Source organism: Daucus carota, chromosome 1 (genome assembly GCF_001625215.2).
Source record: "Daucus carota subsp. sativus chromosome 1, DH1 v3.0, whole genome shotgun sequence".
Classification (NCBI taxonomy): Eukaryota; Viridiplantae; Streptophyta; class Magnoliopsida; order Apiales; family Apiaceae; genus Daucus; species Daucus carota.
Window position 1 is genome coordinate 47,820,369 of NC_030381.2, and position 22,615 is coordinate 47,842,983.

Sequence of the window (22,615 nt, forward strand, 5' to 3'; positions counted from 1 at the left end):
ACGGGAAGAGGCCTATAGGGATTTTACAGAGTCAGAGACTCAGAGGATTACTATGCTTAGTAGTAGATATAATATAATTTTGCAACAAATAACAAAAAAATGCTGCCAGTTTGAGCACAACTCATATGTATAGCCACAAAAATGGGCTCTTAACAAGTATATAGAAAATTTTCACCTATGACTATTTGTGGTAAAATCAAGAAAAGAATGAGTGTCTTTTAACTAAAAAAGTTGTATAAACAAAAATTTAGGAGAAATTTATGAATAACAAGAGTATTTTATAAACTAGGTGAAGAGGGTGACAACATCTCTACGGTATCCTCTGACTATCAAAAGCCTAGGAACATTTTCCACTAATAGATCCATATATTCCATATAGAAGTATGCCGGATGGTTGGCAGGAGGTGGTGGTAGACTTACAAGCACAACTGTAGCCATTCTTGAATATCTTAGAATTGTTGAGTTCAACTTAAGAGTGGTGTAAAGGAATTTTTCAACCTGTTGCTCGTGGACTACCACAGGCTTCCCATCAGCCATTAGCTCTGTTCCGTTTTTCTCTGCTTTATCTTTCATCTCTTTTAAGTAACTAGCATTCCTGCGCTGAGCAGCTTCGAATGCCTCAACTGACTCGTCCTGCTTTGATTCAGCGTCTGCTTGGGTATCCCATGATTTCATTGAGATAACAATAACTTCTGCTTGCATCCTAAGATCATAAAGAAATTTCTTGACATCAGCCTTAAGCTCCTCTGCATCAGAATCTTCCTCAGCAATGCAGAATACCCGTATCTTACAGCTCTCAAAGCTCTCTTTAGTAAGGAGGAGCTGGGAGAGGAGAAGCATAAGACCACCATCTCTCACAATCCAATACAAATCAATCGTACCATACTGCCTCTGATACTCGTTTGGCCATTCATCTAGACCCTTGACAATAACAACTGCCTTATTTGCCACAATGCAGTCATTGATTATTCCCACAAAAGTGGCTGGAATTTCTATCAAGTTTTCACGACGCCATATTTCTGGATATCTCATCACCACAATGTTGGGCTTCAGGTTCCCAAGCCCCATAGTCTGTACAATGCCACGAAAGCCTACAGACATATTGGGCGCCACAATTATCTCAGCAACACCTTCACAGCGTTTGTACTCTATATAGGTACTAAGTTGCTTGCAAGCGATCTTTGCATCTTCTGCACATTCATGATAATCACCATCAAGGATAGAGGCAAAGATGGACATCCCCCTCCCCTTCTTCTTCATGCAGTTGGCAAAGTCGGCAAGCTTTGGATGGCAGGGTACATTTTCTGGTAGTTTTCCCCATGGACGACAAAATATTAAAGGAATAGGGTACCAGTTCTTTGGGTGTACTTGGCTTGCTGCAATACGAATAGATAATGACAGACAACACAATGTAAAATAGTCAAAAGAAGAACAAACAACATTAAGAAAACAATGTATCAAAGACAAAGCAAGCTAGTGTTTTATAAAACTAGAACCATATGGCAACATAAAATCTGCAAGATGAGATATACAATTAGAAAGAGAATGGACCTAATTTCAGAGGAAATATCCAACATGGGGTGAAAACTGGTAAAACGCCCGTGCTCTAGAAAACTATTTATAATATATTTTAAAGCTAATAAAAGTGATTATACCGTGTATAAAAAGCATACTGACCTCCTAAAGATCGAAGACTTCGAAGTGCTAACTGAAAGTATGCACTTTTGAAACCATCACCCCAGTCCCCAGCTTTACCTTTAAGGCTCACATAATAATATATGAGGCTTGCTAGGGCCAGAGACACCACAGTGAATGACCAGGAAATCAAAAACATGATCACTGTCAGACAAGAACAAGCAGGTCAATATAACATGCAAGTGCTGATGGGCAACAAACTTGTATACAGGCACTCATAATCATTGGTCGCGGAGTGCATAATATACATAGAACTGCTAATAAAAAGTCCGTATATTATTCAACTGAAAAAATGCATATGATTTATAAGAAGCAAATGCTACACTTGCTCCATAGATATTTTACGAAAAATGTTACATCCAAAATGGCCAAATACATATCACATAAACTGTCACATACTGGACCCCGCGCGGGGAGGTGGGGGTTTTGGGGGGGGGGGGGGGGGGGAAGAGATCTACCTTTCTGTCACTAAGTATTATTTTTCATATACCAAATACTTTTGCAGACCTTGAAGTCTAGCAAGGCCAATATATTTGCAAATATATACTTTTCATTGTTAATTAATGCTCAACCTAATAATACAACAAATTCTTCTTCCATGCACAAGGTTTAATTTGTCCAAAAATTACGCGACATTATAAGTTAAGACCTTCAACTTTGAGCCCCGCTACAAAGGGCGATCCTGTACAACTTAAGGTATTAACACATTACTTTTTTTTATTAAATATAACATCATGAACCCTGACAAATATAGGAGTATATAACATCATGAAACAAATTCAGAAGAAAACTAAAAAAAGGATTCTCAAGAACCTACAAGCAAGGCATACCTATACAAAGTGATGCACCAAGTAGTGAGAGGCTCCAGTGGTGAAATTTCCACCTAGGACGCCAGCTGGGAGCATCCAAAAGATCCAGAAGGAAACAGGATAGATTCACCCCGGCGTAACAAAGAAGATAAAACATAGTTGTTGTTGGCGATATAAGATCCAGATTTCCAATTACAACACAACCCATACAAATGAAGGCAGTAAAGAGGGTAGCAATGTGAGGCTCATCCCCTTCCGCAACCTTAAAGTAATTCAGAACAGGTAGAATGTCATCATTGGCTATAGCTGCAAGCAGGCGTGGAGCACCTGTCAGGCTCTGAAGAGCTGCACCTAAGGTCGAAAGGATTATTCCGACATATATAAGTGCAGGTAGAGGCCAAGCAACAGTAGCTGTAAGCAACCTACATGAATCATACAATTATATCTCCAGATATTAAAGTTCTGCCAAAGAAAACATCTCAATTAACTCTTGAAATGATATAACTGTCATAAATACATATTCCATGTCAAAATGAATAATATTACAAAGAAGCCAAATTAAGCATAATATTAGACCATGAAATAAAAATTATATATTTTTACGCAACACCCATGGCATGAGGGAAATGGACATATATGATATAACGGTTCAAAATCAAAGAGGGAGAGACTTCAGACTATCAAGGGCAAAGGAAGATTAGTCTGCTTACAGAAGGTTAACCTTTAAAAAATCTATGTATGATAATCTGAACAAGCAAATCCGATCAAAAACTTAGGAGCACGTCCCTTGAAATTAATAATACTCTAGCTCAACATAAACACATTGTTGATTGATATTCAAAGCTACAAACAATTTTTAAATTAGTTACACTAGCATTCTTTGCATATGACAGTATATATTACTCACTTCAATAAATGCAGATAGAACCAAATTGTAAGTAGAGAAATATATATACCAGTTCCCATCAGTACTACACAATGAAACATGAACCTAGGGACTACACTAAAAAGCTGCCTGACTAAAGGTTGACTGCTTGATGATGTAAACCTAGTACCTTACACTAAACGCAGAAACATGCATATCAGAGCAAGAACTGCTGATCTGATACAAGCAACTAAGTGCCCATGCTAATCATGTGCTTATTTAAAGAGTCATCACTGAGCTAACTTTTCCTGATTTCATGAATATCTCAAGAACACACCTGTCTGTAAATAGTTTGTCTCTAGTTGCAAGAGCCCCAAACAAGAAAACTGATAACATGTACAGTCCCGTGGTTGTAAGAGTTGCTGCCAGTGTGCCGATAGGAATAGAACGTTGAGTGTCTTTAAGTGAAGCAGAACGATTTGAACCTGCCATAATTCCTGTGACAGCCGGGAAAAAAAGACCTACCAAAGCACTGCCAATATATGTATGTCAAAAATTCAATTTTAACAGTCCATATTAATAATAATTATAGTAACAATAATGATAATACTTTTACCACTAACAACAATGAAAGATGGTGAAAATAACAATAACAGTGGCAACAGCAGCAGGTAGAGAAGTGGTATCAATAATTATTTTGTTGTGAATAAAAAAGTTTTTACAAGTAAGGAACAAATACTAATAAAAGCTAATAGCCCAGACATATTCAACGAAGCACAATAAAACAGTTTTCTAAATACTTGAAGAGAAGTGGATATGAAATCTCTCTCGGTCAAACCATCAGGTAGCTTTATTCTCGCTATAGAAGCCGTGCTTGGTAGTTAATATTGACGAACAAATTAATTAAGTTCTAACTTGTATTATAAATGTCAGTATCGCTGTCACAAAGTTTTTAACAAACCAAACAACTTATGCAGATCAAAAAGTTTATGAACATGTACATTCGAAGTCTACATGATTGTTTATTTATATTTCAAAAGGCAAGGTGACAACATAAAATTCCAAAACTATGTAGACACTACATTTATCACTTACTTAAAATTCCAGTCTATTTTACCATCAGGGTCGGGTATTCCGGCATTGTTGGTTGGTTGATACTCTGGGCTCCAATTGTCTTTAAAAGTTTTTGTACTTAAGCCCGTAAATCCAGCTGTATGCGTTATCACAAGAGATAATAGTTAATTCCTCATCCTGTAGCTTAAGTGGAATATAATACGATAAAACAAAACATAAAAAGAGTGTAAAAAACATAAAAGCCTTTACAACTTACAGAATTATTAGAATTACTAAAATCACCAAACACTATATTTGATTAAATCAATAGCAAACACAATAAAAGGTTTACTCATACTGTAAAGAATCCTGTAAATGCCTATTTGCCCATCTATTTGAAAGTTTAAGGCTTCTAAATTTATTATCATTTGGTTCGTCTCTTTAATATTGTGTGATATTATGTTTTTAAAAAATTATAATATCTTTTCTTACTCCATGCACTTTCCTTCAATCCACACCAGATTTATATTGTTATATTAACAGTGAGACTATCTATAGTACTATGGTGACAAACTTGCAAGTACAATTGTTTTCAGCAGTACATAAAAAAAAAGTTGCTGATAGATATCAGGCATCATATCATGCTGAGTGTGAGATATGGTGGTAAGAGGGTGGTAATTGATTGAAAGCACAACACTATGAAAAACCTTTCTTAATAACTTGATAAGGTTCGATTTTTTCCTGTCAATTAACATAAAAGATAAAAAGACACATAGAGAGAACATTAGATATGTGGAAAATCAATGTGTACGGCATGAATAAATAAAATGTTGGTGAAGAAAAGTACGGAAAAATTATGATTCTTTAGACAGAGGGACACAATATGAAATACCTAGCAATTCACATGCCACTGACTTGTCTATGCTTTTCATGGTAAAAATAAAAAAGGAATAATCGAGAAACAAGACATCAACAAACGAATTCTCAGGCCAAACAGATATATTTTTATAGTCCCATGCAATATTGTTACAGTATATCTCTAACTGTATCAAGTGTACCACTGAACAGACTGTAGTGTTAACAATAGCAGGGGTAAACATGTACCTTTGCTAATTTGGCAAGAAAAACAAATGGTAACCAAGATGAAGACTTACTTGCTGGATGATCTTTTTTCGCCACAAGTATCCCAATAAATATTGATATCAATGAAAACAAGACAGGCACAAGAAATGCAGGCGCCACCCGATTGATCATTTTCACGCCACCAAAAACAATAAAACATAAAATGATGGTCACTATGATCCCGTAAATCTGGAGATCATGTAAACTTGGGCTTGTTATAGGCTCAGCAACTGATGTGCCATTCACTCTCGTAATTGTCTCTGCACACAAAGATAACAAATGCAATCAAATGGGTGTGATGTGGACTGCCATAGTATATTATCAGACATTATGACTTTATGAGTAACTTAGTATCCCAAGTCCTAACCACCACCCAAGAAGTTCCCCACAATTATGCATTCAACATGGACAATATTATGAACTAATGATTGGAAAAAAAAACTAACTATGAAAGAAAATGCAACATATATAACAAGTCATAGTGCACTCTGTAGAGAATTCTAGTGAAGCTACAAATAATTTGACATTGCATTTACTCGATTGTGATTTAGATGATTCATAAGTAGACACAATTGACACATATCAAAATACTAGATATCTACTGCGAAGAATTATGTTTGTCCAAAAATAAGAATTGCATGATTGGAAGGAGAGAATTCAGAATAGTAAGTAAAGAAATTGAGATGACTTGGGAGTAAAAATATGGAGAAATTCAAGAGTATATATGACTTGAGAGTAACAGTATAGAGAAATTCCAGAGTATAATCATCTATCTTGACGGCTATGTTACCCGGACTCTTCATTTTGTGTCGAGTACCCGTGTCGGACACTCGACACTCGAACATGGGTATGGACACTCAGACACTTATTTTAAGCCAAAAACATGTAACATTTTGAAATTATTGCCGAGTCCGACACTCGGACACGTATCCATGTTGGACACTTTTAGCCGAGTCCGGGTAACATAGCTTGACGAGGTAGAAATCCTAAAATTTTCATAGTTCTCAACATATGATAAAATTACAACTCAGTTAATGTTTATACTAATTAAGCAACAGGTCAGCTAAAACTAATGCTAACTTGTACAGCATATATCCTACATCACCTATGACTTAACTGCTCTCCTAGTAAACTTATAGCTCCTGCATCATACCAACTATCGGTCTATCAACTATATCTATTAGTTTAGTACTCTTCATTGAAAGGTGAAAACAAGCACCATTTTGGTTGTGGTTATCACCCATATTTTATTCAAGACTAATATCTAAAGATGTTTGATATAAAACATTCTCTTTTCAATATTGACATTAGAATCAGATTACAATTACAACAATGAATAACTATTTAGGCAATACTTAATGACTTCTAAAATCTAATAAGGAATAGATCACATGACGAAAATATCATGAGTTGGGCACCTAACCCCTGGTCCAACTCAGTTCCTTCACTAATATATACAATTTCTTATATAGTTCTTAATTGTATTGGAATTCTATATTTGTGTTAAAAAATACTAACATGTTATCTATTACGAGTGTCCTAGTAATTTCAAATTAAGAAAAAAAAGTAATTCAATTTTTTACTTTGTTGTATAGAGTAGTAAAAAGATATTCAGTATTTTATTATTAATTCAGTTTATAAAATTTAGACATTGTTAGAAATTCTATAATTGCTATGTGCTTGGCACGTGGTTATATGCAAGTAAGAATTAACTACAAGGACTTAACTATAATGCAAGTCGCTGCAGATGCAGTGATTAAGATGACCATTATATCTTGCAAGTCGGTGAATACTGAGTTGAAGAAATACATAGTCATTAAATAATTACTGTTAATTAAGCCTGCTGCTTATAATATTCTATCATTAGCAAAAAGCATAATAAAATCCATTACCTCTAAATAATCCTGCACTGGGTACAGCATTTAAAAAGGTCTCTACTGCTCCCAATACGTAACTACATTCACAACCAAACAAGCAAAACAGTATTCCACATGAGTACATACCTAAATCTTGAATACAGTAAGCTTATTTAGAAAATTACAAAAACAAAAGGTTCAGAGTTTCGTGTGCTGTATGAATTAGCAAGATACTATCAACTTACAGTGATCCAGAAACTGCATTTCCAAGGAAAAAACACAAGCCAATGCTGACTCCAACTTCTGGACCCAAGGCCCGACCAATGAGATAGTAAGGTCCTCCACCCTAAACAAATTATATAATTTAAAAACATACACTTGAAACAAATCATGTAGCCAATCCACCATTTGCATACCCTGTGAAGATTTCCTATCAAAGCTTATACTTGTTCTATGTGACAACACAAGACATATGCCAGAACTAGAGAACTAAAATATGTAATGTTACACAGCTTCAAGAAAATCATATAAAAGACATGGGATGTACAGCTAAAATATAATTTTCTCAAAAAAAAAAAAACTCTTTTACCTTCATTGCTCCGTTAGTTGCAATTGCGCTCAACGATACAGAAGTCAAGAATGTACATAAGCCACAAAAGGTAACTAGCAGCAGTGATTCGCCTATGCCAGCCATACCAACAATCCTGTAATTCCACATAAACAACACACAGTTAGCTTTTCTATTATAGCCAAAATTAGTATTAGCTAGGCTTTATAAATGGAAGAAGATAAAGAACAATCCGTTTACATAAGTCTAAGTTGGATCCCATGTACTTATAGATGAGGATATTCATCAAAATCACATCTAAGGTTCTGTGCTGGAGGCTAATTATCTGTTATATATTACAAGAAACGCAAAGCAATGGATTAAGATACCAGTACTTCGCCATTTTAAAGACAAGGTTTCCAGGATAATCTGATCATCTGCATCAGAAGGAACCTAATATCACACTTTAAACTGATGTTAAAATTTGTGAGTCCAATAAAAGGTCCATCTAGATATATATATGAAAGCCACTGGTCTTACTCTAATTTAGGAAAACCTATCCCCCAAACCAATCTTGGAAATTGAAATTAGGACTTGGAGAGAGTTTAGTTATCCACATCAAGTTGTAGGTACATACAATATATATGCTAGCCTAACTCTAGTAAGCTAATAATAGAGCAATGACAGCCAACCAGGTTCAACAACCATCTGATCTCTGGTCACTCCACTTCCTACTCTTTAAGGGACCATTTAGGCTTTAACCTCACTGTCTATCTATTACTTGCAAAGTACATAGGTTTTTAGAATATATATGTTAATTAAAAAAACTTCAATTTGACCAACAGTGTTCTTTCTGTACATACACAAAAGAAACAGAACTTTAGGAAGCCAGTGCGAACATCAGGTAATGACATTTACCAAGAGAACTGGATGGATTCAACTACCACTAAATTCTGCTTAATTATTAAAATGACAGTAGTATATTGTCTATTAAGAATCAAATAAAAAATTCAGTAAATTACCAAGAGAAACGGATGTAGTATATAATTCCCAAAATATTTTGCAAACATGGAACAAACACTCCCATCATTGTCCCCAGCTTAATGCCAGTATTCTGCAAATAACAGCAAAAAAATTGGATAACAATAAAAAAAAATTAATGGAACAAAAAGTATGCTAAGAATTATAGGAGCCAACTTAATTTAAAATTTATTCACCAACAGTTATGCATTATTTGAGTCATCACAAAAGTAAACTTGCATAAAACTGAATCCACTATTGATGATTAGAACTCCACCTAACCAGATTTAACTATTAGGTTTCTAGTGCAGCAAACAAAATAGAGAAAAAACATGGTCGGTCACTTCCAACAAATAATTAATGAAACAGAGGGGAGATCCAGGCATGTGAGGAACATTTAGAGATATCAAATTACATGTATGGTACCTTCGGGTGGAGCTCTGGACTGGAACCATCTTCACCTTCTCTTGGACTGGATGGTGCTTGAATCGGCTCTCCGGTCATGCTATGACAGCAAAGTCCATTTACTTTAGTATGATTACAAACAATAGAAATCCAATATGTCCAATTTACATAAGCTAAAACCAAGATTAAAGCACTTGTCAAAAGTTCCATTCATAGAATTCCATTTTTCGTAACATCCATTTTGTAAAAACGAAATTTTGCATAAGAGTGACTTTCTTACAAATCCTATCAAGTAGAATAATGAAGATATATGTTTTAAAAATATAGAAATATTAGATGAGTAAGGTACAGAAAAGGATAACTTCACTTGTACCTCTTCAGACCTAAAATGTTGACCAGAGAATCAAAACCAAATAATTCCAATTTTGATTCTTCATGGGCACCATTGGCAACTCCGTGAGTAGGCAATGACCCTTCTCTTGCATTTGTTATCAAGTTTGGCGGCATGCCTACTTTGACCTTCCTGTGTGACATAAGAAACAGGACTGGTAAGAAGCTAGCAACAAAAAAGACACTGCATTCTTGTAGTATAATGACAAAGCGCAGTAATGCAATATAATATCACCATATGAAAAAAACTCAAAAAAGAAGAAATAGAGTTATCTGAAATATGCAAACTGATCTTGGAAGCACCTCTTTTACTTTTCATAACAATTAAGCACCCGGTATCAACTTTTCAACTAACACAATCCCACACCGAGCTTCAAAAAGTATCTACTGCAAGAAACAGAGGACGGAGTACATAATAAGGCCCCCTTCATAAGTTCAGGACTCTTTACTGCCGATAGAACACCCTAGACAATGCTAGTAAATAGATCACTAATTCTATAAAAGGAGTAGAAGTACAGTCATTTCCTCTATATCAACTAAAAACATAATACCTTTCTAGAGTAAGTAAGAGATAGTCCAAACTAATAGAATATATGCGCACAATTTGGGGGATCCGATCTCAGATTTACTTTTTCAAGTTAACAAGGTTGCGTATTGATTTTTTCCACCGACAAATGAAATCCGCATCCCCTAATAGAATAGTCTCTCCCTAACCAATGAAGGCTTCTCACAAATTATAAACGCGCAAGAGAAGCATAATAATATCCACAGCTTCCACTACCTCATTCCATATAAAACGAGTAGTTAAAATAGAGAACCTACAAACTAAAGAACATGCATAGATTCTAATAGAAGAAAAACTACTGACCGCTTCCTAAAGACAACTAAAGCGACAATTTCAAGTTAAAAACTTTCTTAAGACCATAATTAAGGATATCAAAGATTGATGAAAATGCCATTATTGTAAAAATTGCAAACAACAGTGTTATATAATTGCTCATATGACCTTTTTCCTGGAATAATAAAAGCAATGACACACCATGAACCTCGGCATTCTGCACATCCTTTCCACGGCTTACCACATTATCATTAAAAGTAATTATATAATTCATGAATCCATTTGGTATTTAATAAACTTGCATGCCAATCCACTGCAGGATACTATCAACTAATTTGTAGCTTCACGGAAGTATTAATCATGAAAGCAACAGTATAGATGGAGGCATAGAGCATTGTGCATGTGACCACTGTTCATAGATTGCCGAGACCAGTGCAGTTTCGATACACTGCCCAAGTGCCTATCAATACAAAAACTGCTAACAAAATTCCCTTACATGCCTTAAAATTCGTCACTATTCAAGTTGAATCCTAATCCTAAATCATGCCAGAAACTGACCCACAATGTCATTTATGTGCACTAAGTGATAGATATAAGCCTATAATAAGCACTGGACAGATTTAGCATGTTACAACTAGATCCCAACTGACACACAATGTCCTACGTGATAGATATAAGCCTAAAACAAGCACTGAACAAATTTGGTGTTGATACAACTAGACACCCAACCCCAGCTTCAATAAACGAAATCAAATCAAACATATCTACAATAACCTAATTGAAATACATCTCAGAAGTAGGGTCTAGGCATATGTGCAGGGACGTGGCACTCCAGTATCTTCCATCTCTTATTATATCAGTAATAGATGTGACCCTTAAAAAGATCAAATCTGATATTAGATCCAGTATGGTACATCCACATGTCCATCACTTTCAACTTCCCTTTTTGTTCCTTCTTCATCATATAACATAGCCCTTAGACCCATACATCATTGGGGTCCTCTACTTCGATCATCTTTCTTTTCTAATCTCTCTCCTTTTTCAACAACAGAACATTTTCTTAGAAATCGTCCAATTTAAAAACATTTAATCATCTAAGCAAAAAGTCATTTCTTTTCCTAGAAGTAACATATTAAACTCCCGACAAGTTTGACACTCTCACAGCAACCTTACATAACAAATACATATTCAAATGCTTTTTCAGTTTAATAACTTACTCCTTTTACACTTTAGAACCAACCTATGTATTTAATTGTACAAGCATCAAGAAATATACGAATCATATTAATTCAACTGCAGAAACATGATCAGGCATTAAACGGAGTCCAATACTTCAAGTATCATACTTATTCCGCTTACATACCCTCAACCAATGCACGTAACTCTATAACCACCAATCAAACACCTAATCAAATTAAACCAACACTGATAACACTGCCAGCTACCTAACAAAGTCAAATTCTCCTATAATCAAAATTGCTGCAAGTTAATTAACTTCAATTAACAACTTCATATCATCAATTGCATAATACAACACAATGTGGCAACAGATATAAATGAGAAACAAGTCGAAAAGAGATCGAGCTTACTGGAATGAAGTGGATGATGAAGATCCAGGATCCAAGGAAGACATTTCGACAACGGCTCGATCGCTGTCCTGCGCAACAACTGGACTGTACTTCCTCCCTATCCGAAAATCTCGCTGATGTGGTGCTGCCTCAATCTCCTCGTCATTATCCATCTCTTGCTATCCGATCTGTCTGTGTCTATGTGTGTGTATATTCTATATTGTATGTGTTTATGTATAGGTAGTGCGGGGAGAGATGGGGCGAGAGAGAGAGAGAGAGGGAGATCTTGGTTGAGAAGCAAAGAGATTTAGAGGTGACAAGGCAAGAAGTGCTTGTGAAAGTAGAGATTTAGAGAGAGAGAGAAGGCTATAAAATTGGAAGGGCTGCTTTGAAAATTGGAGGAAATTAACAAGAAGACTGCTAGTTGTATTTTTATGAATATATTGAAATCTTCTTGAAATTCACTTTGACCACCAAATCTCTTGAGCAAAAATATTTACATACACTTATGGATACAAGTATAAAAATTTAGTATGACAGTTGCAAAAGTAATCAAAGATTTATTAAAGATTTTTTAGATAAATCGGTAAATTTCAATCAAATCGGATGCAATCGATAAATTAATTGATAAAATAGTTTTAAAAAGAATAATAAGAGATTTTTCAATAAATCAGAAAATTCTAAAATAATAATATAATATTACAAATATTACGTGTATATTCTCAATTGTAACATTATTTGTATGTATTTAGTCCGGTTTTTGGGTCAAAATTTAAAAAAAAATCTGGATTTCAAACCAAAGCCGAATTTCAAATTCCAAATTCGAAAAGAAATATATTCACTTTTTCTTTTTCCTGATATCACTCCTGAACAAACTCAAGCAAAATCATGAATTTCTAAAACAAAAATAGCACAAAGCAAATTTAAGTACTCTTAAAGTTTCATCAACTAATTTTGTGCGCAAAGTACACCTTAGAAACAGGCCACATGATTTAGTGGCTAGTGCACTCAAGTCTAACATGAAATGCAAGAGGGGAAAAAACCTAACAAAACTTTAAGACCAATATACAGATTAAATAGCTCAACTTCAAGTTCACAAGATGGAGATACAAATTAGAACTAAGGAACAAAAGTTTATCAAATCAAGATTTATCTATAACTATTGATTCAAGCATTATTTTTCCCGGTTTAGAGATTATTTTTTCTTGAGCTTTCCCTGCTTGTCTTTTGCCGTTGAGATGACCTTTTCGTTTTCAAGTTTCTGTTTACTGATAGTTCCATCTTGAGCACTGCACATCTGAGACTTCACCTTGAAACCCAGTTTCTTTGATATATTTTCCCATGTGCTAGTTCCTTTAACCATGCTTAATTTCGCAATCTCTTGCCTCATATTTGAACATTCTTTTTCGAGCTCAGAAACACGCATGCGCATGCTGTCCATTCCTACTTTCAGAACTTGATTCTCTCGCACAGCTGTGTTCCAACCTCCTTCGTTGGAAGTGAGCAAACCACTCGTTAATTGTCGTGACCCATCGAAATTGTCTGAGACGAGAAAGCTACTGGCAATGGAAGTCCTAAGTTGGAGTTGCTCAAAGAAGAGGACTTGGACTATGATTCTCAGTGGGAGCCTCTCGTTTTGAGCGGCGTGAGTGCAAGCTTCCAGGGAGAGTTTCTGGCAATCAATCAGCCTGCATATATCTTCTTTGTCTGGGTCTGCCAACCATGGGTGCGACTGCAGATTGTTAACAATAGGAAATTTGGTTAGCCCCAGAAGATGAAAGTACAAACAAAACAATAGAAAATTTGGTTAGCCCTTACCAATGGCTATTTGATTTCAACTGATTGCATATACTGACTTTTAAGAAGATTGCAAAACAATAAAAAAAAAATGGTTAGCCCTGAAAGATGAAGCTATTACAATAGCTATTTGATTTCAACTGCGACTGTGTATGGATTTTTTAGAAATAATTATCCTTTAACGGATATACTGTTTAATGCGACCATCTCAAATTGTCTATGTAAGCACTTGACACAAACTGGGGTATTAGGCAAATAGAACATAAGAACTTGTCATCTGCTGTGAGAATTCATCAATCCGGTAAAAAAAAACTTCATATGTTTCAACAGAAAAAGGTCACATTCAGTTTTGTTCTGAATAACTTGCAGCTGACTGATTCCACGACAAAATAAAATGCCCTCAAAGGTAATATATGATTTCACTGACATATTACTGATGTACGATAAACTTTGTTATAGTATCAGACTGTCAGATGACAATACAGGAGAAAAATGAAGCTTTGATGGGTTAAAATTTAGAATAGGCCTTGGTTTTTTGAATACTGCAATAGATGGAGTAAAAAAGTATTGCTGTAAAAGTAGAAGTAGTTACCTCTATAAAAATCCCTCTGAATAGAATCTAATTTTTGTCGGTGAAAAGAATATTGTTGATGAGGTTTTTAATAAATCTTGAAAAGACTTTAAAGAGTTAAAGTACAAAGACGACCTTATACCTACCAGGCTACCACTGTAGTTTGATATTGTTTTTTAAACTTCCAAATCTCCAAGGATCTACAACTAATGCAACAAGAATACTATACTGTGATTTAGTAATACTATATATGAAGTAACTATACCTTTAGATAAATGTCAATTGCACGGTAAAGACCATCATCTAAGAGCCTAGCATAATCAGGAACTGCCGCAGCAAGAGACTTAAACTTGGGTAGCTTCAAATTAATATCTGGTGCAACCTCTGCCAGATACCCATCAATGAGCTTGGCTACCATTGTCATTGGTGTAAGTGATGGAGAACCAAGCAACTGACCATCGTCGCCTGAACCAGGGGAGCCTCCACCTGTAACCTGATCCATGGCCAAAAAGTGCAGAAGAATTCTCTGCACACACTCAACATTATACAGTGTCTCCATGGTATAAGAGAAGTTGGGCATCAAAAGATCTTCCAATGTTGCCTGATGAAGCTGCATTCCTATTCTTTGTTCCAAGTTAGATATGCAAGTAGGACTCGCCCGAAGAATCATGGCTGTTCGAAGTAAGCCAAAAAGAATGTTAGTTGGGACCAATCCCTTCTGCATCGGAAGTAAATGATCAAGCTCCTCAAGCAAAAGCTTCTGATCTTCTTCAGATAGTATAGCTCCTGAACTCACTGATCCCAAACGACTGCTAGAATCACCGGTACTCTGACGCCGATTAAGCCCTGGCAGATACTTCTTAGCATAGGCAGTAAGGGATCCCACTATTATCTCCTCCTTAATGCCATGAGACTCCATTGCAGAAATCAACCTCTTGTAGAGAGGTAAACTTAAATTTGATACATCTTCATACCACCAATCTGAACTTACTGTGTTTAACTTGGCCCCTGTGCTAATCCCATTCCACAAGACACTTCCACCGGGACTCTGCAAGGGTCTACCATATTCAACAACAGGCCAACCAATTAGATTTGGATCAGTACTGGCTTTTGCAGCCAATGACTTGATTAAACGTGCAGTAATAGAAAGTTCTTCTGCATGGGAGAGAACACTGTCACACCCCTGGAGCGCTCTTAAAGAGTCTTTCCAACTTTCCAAGACTACTTGATTCAAGAATAACTCAGTTTGTGAAACTAGATTGCCCTCCCCGTACTCTTCGTTCATTTTAAGATGCTCCGCTGCACATCGGAGGTGCACAACATTTGCTGCAGTAAGTTCAATTTTTACTCCATAACAGAACTTGGCAACAAGTTCAAAAGTTTTTGCTCCACCAGGGACGTCGGGGAGGTTAATAACACAGCCACCTTCTCCTTCTTCGTTAGCTTCAGCAATCAATCTTTCCATAACCCCACTTCTGGAAAGCAAGGGAAACTACATTTCAAAAAGAAAGGAATCTTTTAGGGATTGTAAACAATAAAGTTAATTAATTAGAAGCTCCTTGTTTAATTCCTGCTTCCTGTGATCTTAATTCGATATGATCAACAGAAACCTTGCCCACTTTCACACAAACTTAAGTGTAAACACTAGAAGTCATTCCTGACATATCAGTGTACACAACATAGATTGTACATATATTACTCAACCAACACAACTCTTACTCTCTACCACCAAAACACCTGCATGTTTTATCATAGTAAATAGTGACATTTCATTTACTACAAAATACAAAAATTGTGCATGTAATTGATAACTATATACAGTATGGACCAGCTTATCATAATGGATGTGAAGTTTTAATATTATGTAAGGGAAGGCTATCATCTGATTGCATGAGCATTGCAGTACAAAGAAGGCTGAGAACAATTCTCTACTGCCTGATGGTCCAACAATACATAGCTGGTCCTTTAATGTAACACAATCATAGTTCATCAAGCTTACTGGTCCCATGTTGGTCAGGATCTGCAACATGATCTAGTCCATCCACCAGGCTCATTTCTGGTGTCCATTACATTAAACATGTAGCCCTATAGATAGTTCTTTTTCCAAAAGTGCCCAATGCATAGGACTTGTAAACAGAGGGAAAGACAAGCGCGAAGATTCAATTTCAAAGTTTCAAACATTATTACCATGGTAATATGGTTTCAGAACTGAAATATGTAGATACATTGCATTTAATATAAGAAATTCAATTTACCCTTTTTGTTAATTGACAAGTAGATGACAGGAATAAGCTACTGATGTTGCATAATTCCATATTCAATCATATAAATATTACCCTGTGGAGATGAAAGGACATATCGCCAACTTCAACGATTATATCACTTGGAAGGCCAGTTGTGTAGAACCTACAATAATTTTCACAGACCAAGATTTTAAAAGTTCAGGATGAGAAATCAAAATTAAAGAGTATAAATAATCAAAAATAAAGCAGAAGATGTATGTCTTATAAAATGAAACATGTGAAGAAGACTTAGTGGGCGAATAGGAAGGGCAAAACCATGTGGAAAGGATTGTTAGAAAACTTTGCAGGATTAGATTCATGTCAGGGACAGGGAGCTAGTATTAGTCTTAATTGTGAACCAAACAGACTAAAAACCCATTCCAACCTTCCTACCATAAACCAGGTTCCAGGTAATACATGGTGCAAGAGCCAGATACTTAAGTAGGATACAGAAGCAAGAATTGCAGCCCAAAAATACTTTAAGCTCAAAAACTAAGGCCTAAAGTGCCTTAACATATGTATAAATTTGACCAGAATTATAACAAACAAAGCATACATGAGATATACATGATCACATGACTTGATAGACGTCAGATGCTGCACAATGGCAAAAAGTATGTGCTATGGAGAATGTGTTCTGCAACAGTAAGAGATATCCAAAGTATGAACAATTGATCATATCAACCAAGAAGAAAAAAGAGAGGACCAGAAGACATACCAAGCCTGCCCTTTCCTCTGAAATGCATCTGTTTTCGACCCCAACTTCATACAAGCCATTATTTTACAATGAAATTTTACCAATATACACTGAAGCACCTCCTAATAAACTTGAATTCCCTGCTCAAAAAAAATGATTTACATTAAGAGCCTATAAAACTCAAATTCCCGGCTCAAAAACTAAAACCCAATTCTTGATTCTTGTGCATACCTCCAAACTCCACCTCCCACTGCAAAACAACCCAGAATTTCACCAGCCCACTTCACAAAATCCCCAAAATTTCAGCAAAAACCTAAGTAATTCACCAAAATTTCAGAAAACCCTCACAAAATTACAATCTTTGAGGTCTTAAACCCATTTCAACAACACACACACGCCCATGTCAATTAAAAAAACCAAAAATTTCATAGAAAATCAAAAACCAAGATTCTTACAAAAACAAAAAAAAATCCCTAGTCAGACTCAGAATTCAGATCATTTTCTCTCCAAACCCACCACCAACAACATCAAACTTAAAACTGATTGGTACGTTAGTCAACAAACACAATCATACCCACCAAAGAACATCCAAAATGCACACAATCATACATTCAAACCCATTAAAGACCCTTTAATGCACAAGGTACATAAACACTTTCCATCATAATTCATGATCATAATAATGTAGTGTGTGTGTTCAATTGAGGGGAAGAAAAGGTGTGGAAAACAAAAACAGTCGCATGTGTAATAAATGGCACTTGTGAAAACACACACCAGGCAGGCACTCATAGATGTTGGTGGGGTGTGGGGGACCTGGTAGCCTCAAAAAAGAGACACACTCATTCTTTTTCTAGAACTGAGTTCCTGACAATGCATAAATATGTGTGTATAATACTAAAGAATAGAAAAAACAAGCCTGGACCATTATACATGTACCTGTAACAATAATGTATACTCGAATTAAGGAAGAAGTTTAAAGTACTTTGCCTCTAATCGTTTAACTAGGTTGCCACTTTTTGTCGGCGCTAGTCCACTATTTTCATACTCCCTCCGTCCCCCTCAATTGTTTACATTGGAGGGGGACACGGAGACCAAGACAATGTATGAAAAAAGAGTAAAATTAGATGAAAAGTGAGTAAAGTGGTGGGACCCATCAATATTTAATAATAATAGATTTGAGATAGTGGAGGAAAGTAGTGGGTGTAATAGTAGTTTTTATTGTTAAATATGAGATAGTGGGGGAAGATAATGGGTGTAATGATTGAAAAAACTTACTATTTATAGTAATGTAAAGAAATGAGAAGAACATCCCAAAATAGTAACCGTAAAGAAATGAGAGGGACAGAGGGAGTATATTAATGCAGATCGATGGTGTAAAACATGGAGGGTTTTCGATAAATAAATATTTGTTTTGAAATTCTTTTATATTTATGTATTATATTTTATTATTAGACGTTGATAAGTGTTTACTAATTATATTATAAAAATGAGTTCACTTTATTTTCAAAAAAAAAAAAAATGAGTTCACTTGTTTTCATAAAGATTTATATATTTATCTAAAGAAGTACTCCCTCTGTCCCCCAATTGTTTACATTGGGGGACGTAGTTCGGCACGCATTTTAATGCACGGAAAACATAACTTTATAAATTATTTTGAATATCTTTTTCTGAATAAAAATTTGACGCTTAAATTTTTATATAAAAAAAAATTAAAAATAAGTTAATGCATATCAAGCAGTTGAAAAAAAATCATTAAAAAATGAGAGGGATTGAGGGAGTACATATGTTTGGAAAAAAAGATATAACTAAGACTTTTAATCTATGATGCAGTTAATCAAATAATGGAAGACTGATGAACATATTAATATAACATGATATAATCATATTTAACAGTTAAGTTACTCTTGGAAGCCGAGAGATAACCGGTGTTTAAAATAAAAATTTAGAATCATTAAGTTCTGTTGTAGAACCTAAATGTTAAGTAGATTTTTAATATCTAAATTTAAATAGTTTTTTTTATTGCTGTATGTGTTCAAAAATAATTTTAAAATATAATACATAAACACGACATTTTTTGTATTTGCAGCTGCTCTGGAATTTTTATTAATACTAAAAAATTCTAAGAATTCTTAGGCTAAGGATTACAAGAGGAACATGACCCTGTTAGCCCATGAACTCTTAGAATCTTATAGTATTAATAAGTGTTGCGTCAGTATTAATATAATTTAATATATTAATTGGGAACAAAATAAGTAGATAATTTAAAAACCAAAGGGATGAGTCCAAATTTTGTATTTAACTTTTTATATACTATGTTCGACTGGTATTTTAGATTTTCTAATCCTATATTATAATACCTGAGTCTATCACACTATCCAGTTAACCAATCAGAAAAGAGGAATTATCAATATATATATATAAAGGAGGATGCGGGCGTCTCTAGAATTGTTCGATTCAGTCTTCTGATTTTTCTTAAATTTCGGAGAGAAAATATAGTTATAATTCAAAAATCAGGTTCAAGAATTGTAAAAGTAATACAACTCTTTTCTTATTGAATTCTAAAAATGATACAACTCTTTTTCTTTTTATTTAGTATTTCTTATTGAATTCTAAAGATAATACAATTTTTTTCTTATTTAGTAATCCTAAAAGAAATAGAATTATATTTAAAAAATTAGGTTTTAACCAATGATTAGGAATCATAAAATAATAATAATTAACAAAAAAATAGGATATATAAAATAAGAATCATATATTGATTTTATAATAATGTAAATGATTCTTCATTAGTATTGTGTTTGACGTGCACGGGAGGCGGCCCAAACTAATTTTTATCTAAATAATAATAATTTTTCAATTAGTATTATGTTTGACGAGAAAGTGGCTAATATAATTTTTATCTATGTTATAATTTTTTTTTGTTGAAACGGCGGTTCAAAATAATTACAAAATAAAATAGGATATATAAAATAGGAATCATATATTGATTTTATAATAATGTAAATGATTCTTGATTAGTATTGTGTTTGCCCGGAGGATGCGGGCGTCTCTAGAATTGTTCGATTCAGTCTTCTGATTTTTCTTAAATTTCGGAGAGAAAATATAATTATAATTCAAAAATCAGGTTCAAGAATTGTAAAAGTAATACAACTCTTTTCTTATTGAATTCTAAAAATGATACAACTCTTTTTCTTTTTATTTAGTATTTCTTATTGAATTCTAAAGATAATACAATTTTTTTCTTATTTAGTAATCCTAAAAGAAATAGAATTATATTTAAAAAATTAGGTTTTAACCAATGATTAGGAATCATAAAATAATAATAATTAACAAAAAAATAGGATATATAAAATAAGAATCATATATTGATTTTATAATAATGTAAATGATTCTTCATTAGTATTGTGTTTGACGTGCACGGGAGGCGGCCCAAACTAATTTTTATCTAAATAATAATAATTTTTCAATTAGTATTATGTTTGACGAGAAAGTGGCTAATATAATTTTTATCTATGTTATAATTTTTTTTTTGTTGAAACGGCGGTTCAAAATAATTACAAAATAAAATAGGATATATAAAATAGGAATCATATATTGATTTTATAATAATGTAAATGATTCTTGATTAGTATTGTGTTTGACGGGCACGGGAGGCGGCCCAAACTAATTTTTATCTAAATAATAATAATTTTTTTATTAGTATTATGTTTGACGGGAAAGTGGCTAAAATAATTTTTATAAAAGAATAATAATTTTTAACTAATAAATTGGAATCAAAAAATAAAAATAATTAACAAATAAAATAATATATAAAAAATAGGTATCATATATTGATTTTATGATAATGTAAATGGTTCTTGATTAATATATCGTTTGACGAGCACGGGAGGCAGCCCAAACTAATTTTTATCCAAATAATAATAAATTTTCTATTAGTATTATATTTGATGGTAAAGTCGCTAAAATAATTTTTTATCTATGTTATAATATATTTTTTTGTTACACAATTTAAAATAATCTCTAATTTTGTCATAATTAGAATAATTTTTATTAGTATTGTGTTTGACACTAAAACGACTCAAACTAATATCTAAATTATACTTCCTCCATCCCATTTTAAGTGTCCTGTTTAACTTTTGAATGGTTAAATTGACCAAATTTTAACTGAGATTTACACATATAATATAATTTTTAAAAGTAAAAAAAATTATGTCATTATAAAATACATACAATATACTATAAAATGTAATTTTTAGTTTTTTAAAATAATAATGAATTTGTTTTTTATGCTTGGTCAAATTTGGTCAATTTGACCGTTATAAGTCAAAACAGGATGCTTAAAATGGGATGGAGGGAGTAATGTTTTGTTATAAGTATTGTGTTTGACAAGAGAGCGACTCAAACTAATTTTGATCTAAATTATAATATTTAATTTATCATAAAAATAATAATTATGGATTAATATTGTTTTTGACGGGAGTGGGGTTCGAACTAATTTTATTATTAGTATTGTGTTTGACAGGATGACCACTTAAACAAATTTTTATATCAATTGTAATATTTTTTATTTGTGATATGTTTAATGGGAAGATGACTCAAAATAATTTTTATCCTATTATAATTCTAATTCATATCAAAATTTATCACGCCGCCGCGAAGCGCGATATATAAAGGAGGATGCGAGCGTCCTATAATTGCTCGATTCAGTCTTCTGAATTTTCTTAAATTTCGGATAGAAAATATAGTTGTAATTCAAAAAATCAGATTCAAGAATTCTAAAGATGATACAATTCTTTTCTTATTGAATTCTAAAGATGATACAATTCTTTTCTTTTTTATTTAATATTTCTTATTGAATTCTAAAGATGACATAATTCTTTTCTTATTTAGTAATCCTAAAAGAAATAAGATTATGTTTAAAAGAAATCAACTTGAAGGATTTCAAAAGTTAATATAATTCTTCTTTTTTTTTTCAGATTCTAGAGGTAATACAATTTTTTTATTATCTAGGAATGCCAAAAGGAATATGATTATATTTATTTAAACTAATAATCATAGATAAAATACAATTTATATTTAAGATTTGTAAGGTAATACGTA

The 22,615-nt window shown here is 33.6% G+C and overlaps 2 protein-coding genes across 5 annotated transcripts; both read right to left on the minus strand.

Annotated features, from left to right (window-relative positions):
• Positions 1-89: 89 nt before the first annotated feature.
• On the minus strand, positions 90-12,594 carry LOC108204402 (cation-chloride cotransporter 1). Of its 2 annotated transcripts, none has more exons than XM_017373811.2 (13): positions 12,190-12,594; positions 9,746-9,895; positions 9,394-9,472; positions 8,970-9,061; positions 7,990-8,104; positions 7,646-7,746; positions 7,437-7,498; positions 5,577-5,804; positions 4,465-4,579; positions 3,707-3,901; positions 2,526-2,926; positions 1,678-1,839; positions 90-1,376 (listed from the first exon to the last, which is right to left on the minus strand). In XM_017373811.2, exons 1-13 carry the CDS (start codon positions 12,339-12,341, stop codon positions 286-288), a joined length of 2,943 nt encoding a protein of 980 aa, XP_017229300.1. In that variant the 5' UTR covers positions 12,342-12,594; the 3' UTR covers positions 90-285. The 2 variants fall into 2 exon arrangements, with proteins under 2 accessions (XP_017229300.1, XP_017229301.1); XM_017373812.2 differs by lacking the exon at positions 12,190-12,594 and adding an exon at positions 10,066-10,146.
• A 496-nt stretch (positions 12,595-13,090) lies between these two features.
• On the minus strand, positions 13,091-18,436 carry LOC108204971 (BTB/POZ domain-containing protein At1g30440). Of its 3 annotated transcripts, none has more exons than XM_017374687.2 (6): positions 18,290-18,436; positions 17,747-17,828; positions 17,537-17,655; positions 16,873-16,942; positions 14,802-16,028; positions 13,091-13,900 (listed from the first exon to the last, which is right to left on the minus strand). In XM_017374687.2, exons 3-6 carry the CDS (start codon positions 17,593-17,595, stop codon positions 13,364-13,366), a joined length of 1,893 nt encoding a protein of 630 aa, XP_017230176.1. In that variant the 5' UTR covers positions 17,596-17,655; positions 17,747-17,828; positions 18,290-18,436; the 3' UTR covers positions 13,091-13,363. The 3 variants fall into 3 exon arrangements, with proteins under 3 accessions (XP_017230176.1, XP_017230175.1, XP_017230178.1); XM_017374686.2 differs by having other exon boundaries at positions 17,971-18,328; XM_017374689.2 differs by lacking the exon at positions 18,290-18,436 and adding an exon at positions 17,375-17,455 and having other exon boundaries at positions 17,747-18,282.
• Between the last annotated feature and the right edge of the window lie 4,179 nt (positions 18,437-22,615).

Coding starts and splice junctions, on each gene's coding strand:
- LOC108204402 (XM_017373811.2), bottom strand. CDS start 12,341: ATGGATAATGACGAGGAGATTGAGGCAGCACCACATCAGCGAGATTTT. Junction 9,473..9,745: donor AACATTTTAGGTCTGAAGAG/GTACAAGTGAAG, acceptor TTGCTGTCATAG/CATGACCGGAGAGCCGATTC. Junction 9,062..9,393: donor GTCCAGAGCTCCACCCGAAG/GTACCATACATG, acceptor TGTTATTTGCAG/AATACTGGCATTAAGCTGGG.
- LOC108204971 (XM_017374687.2), bottom strand. CDS start 17,595: ATGGCTTGTATGAAGTTGGGGTCGAAAACAGATGCATTTCAGAGGAAA. Junction 16,943..17,536: donor CAGAGGAAAGGGCAGGCTTG/GTATGTCTTCTG, acceptor AAATTATTGTAG/GTTCTACACAACTGGCCTTC. Junction 13,901..14,801: donor CAATTGACATTTATCTAAAG/GTATAGTTACTT, acceptor AACAATCTGCAG/TCGCACCCATGGTTGGCAGA.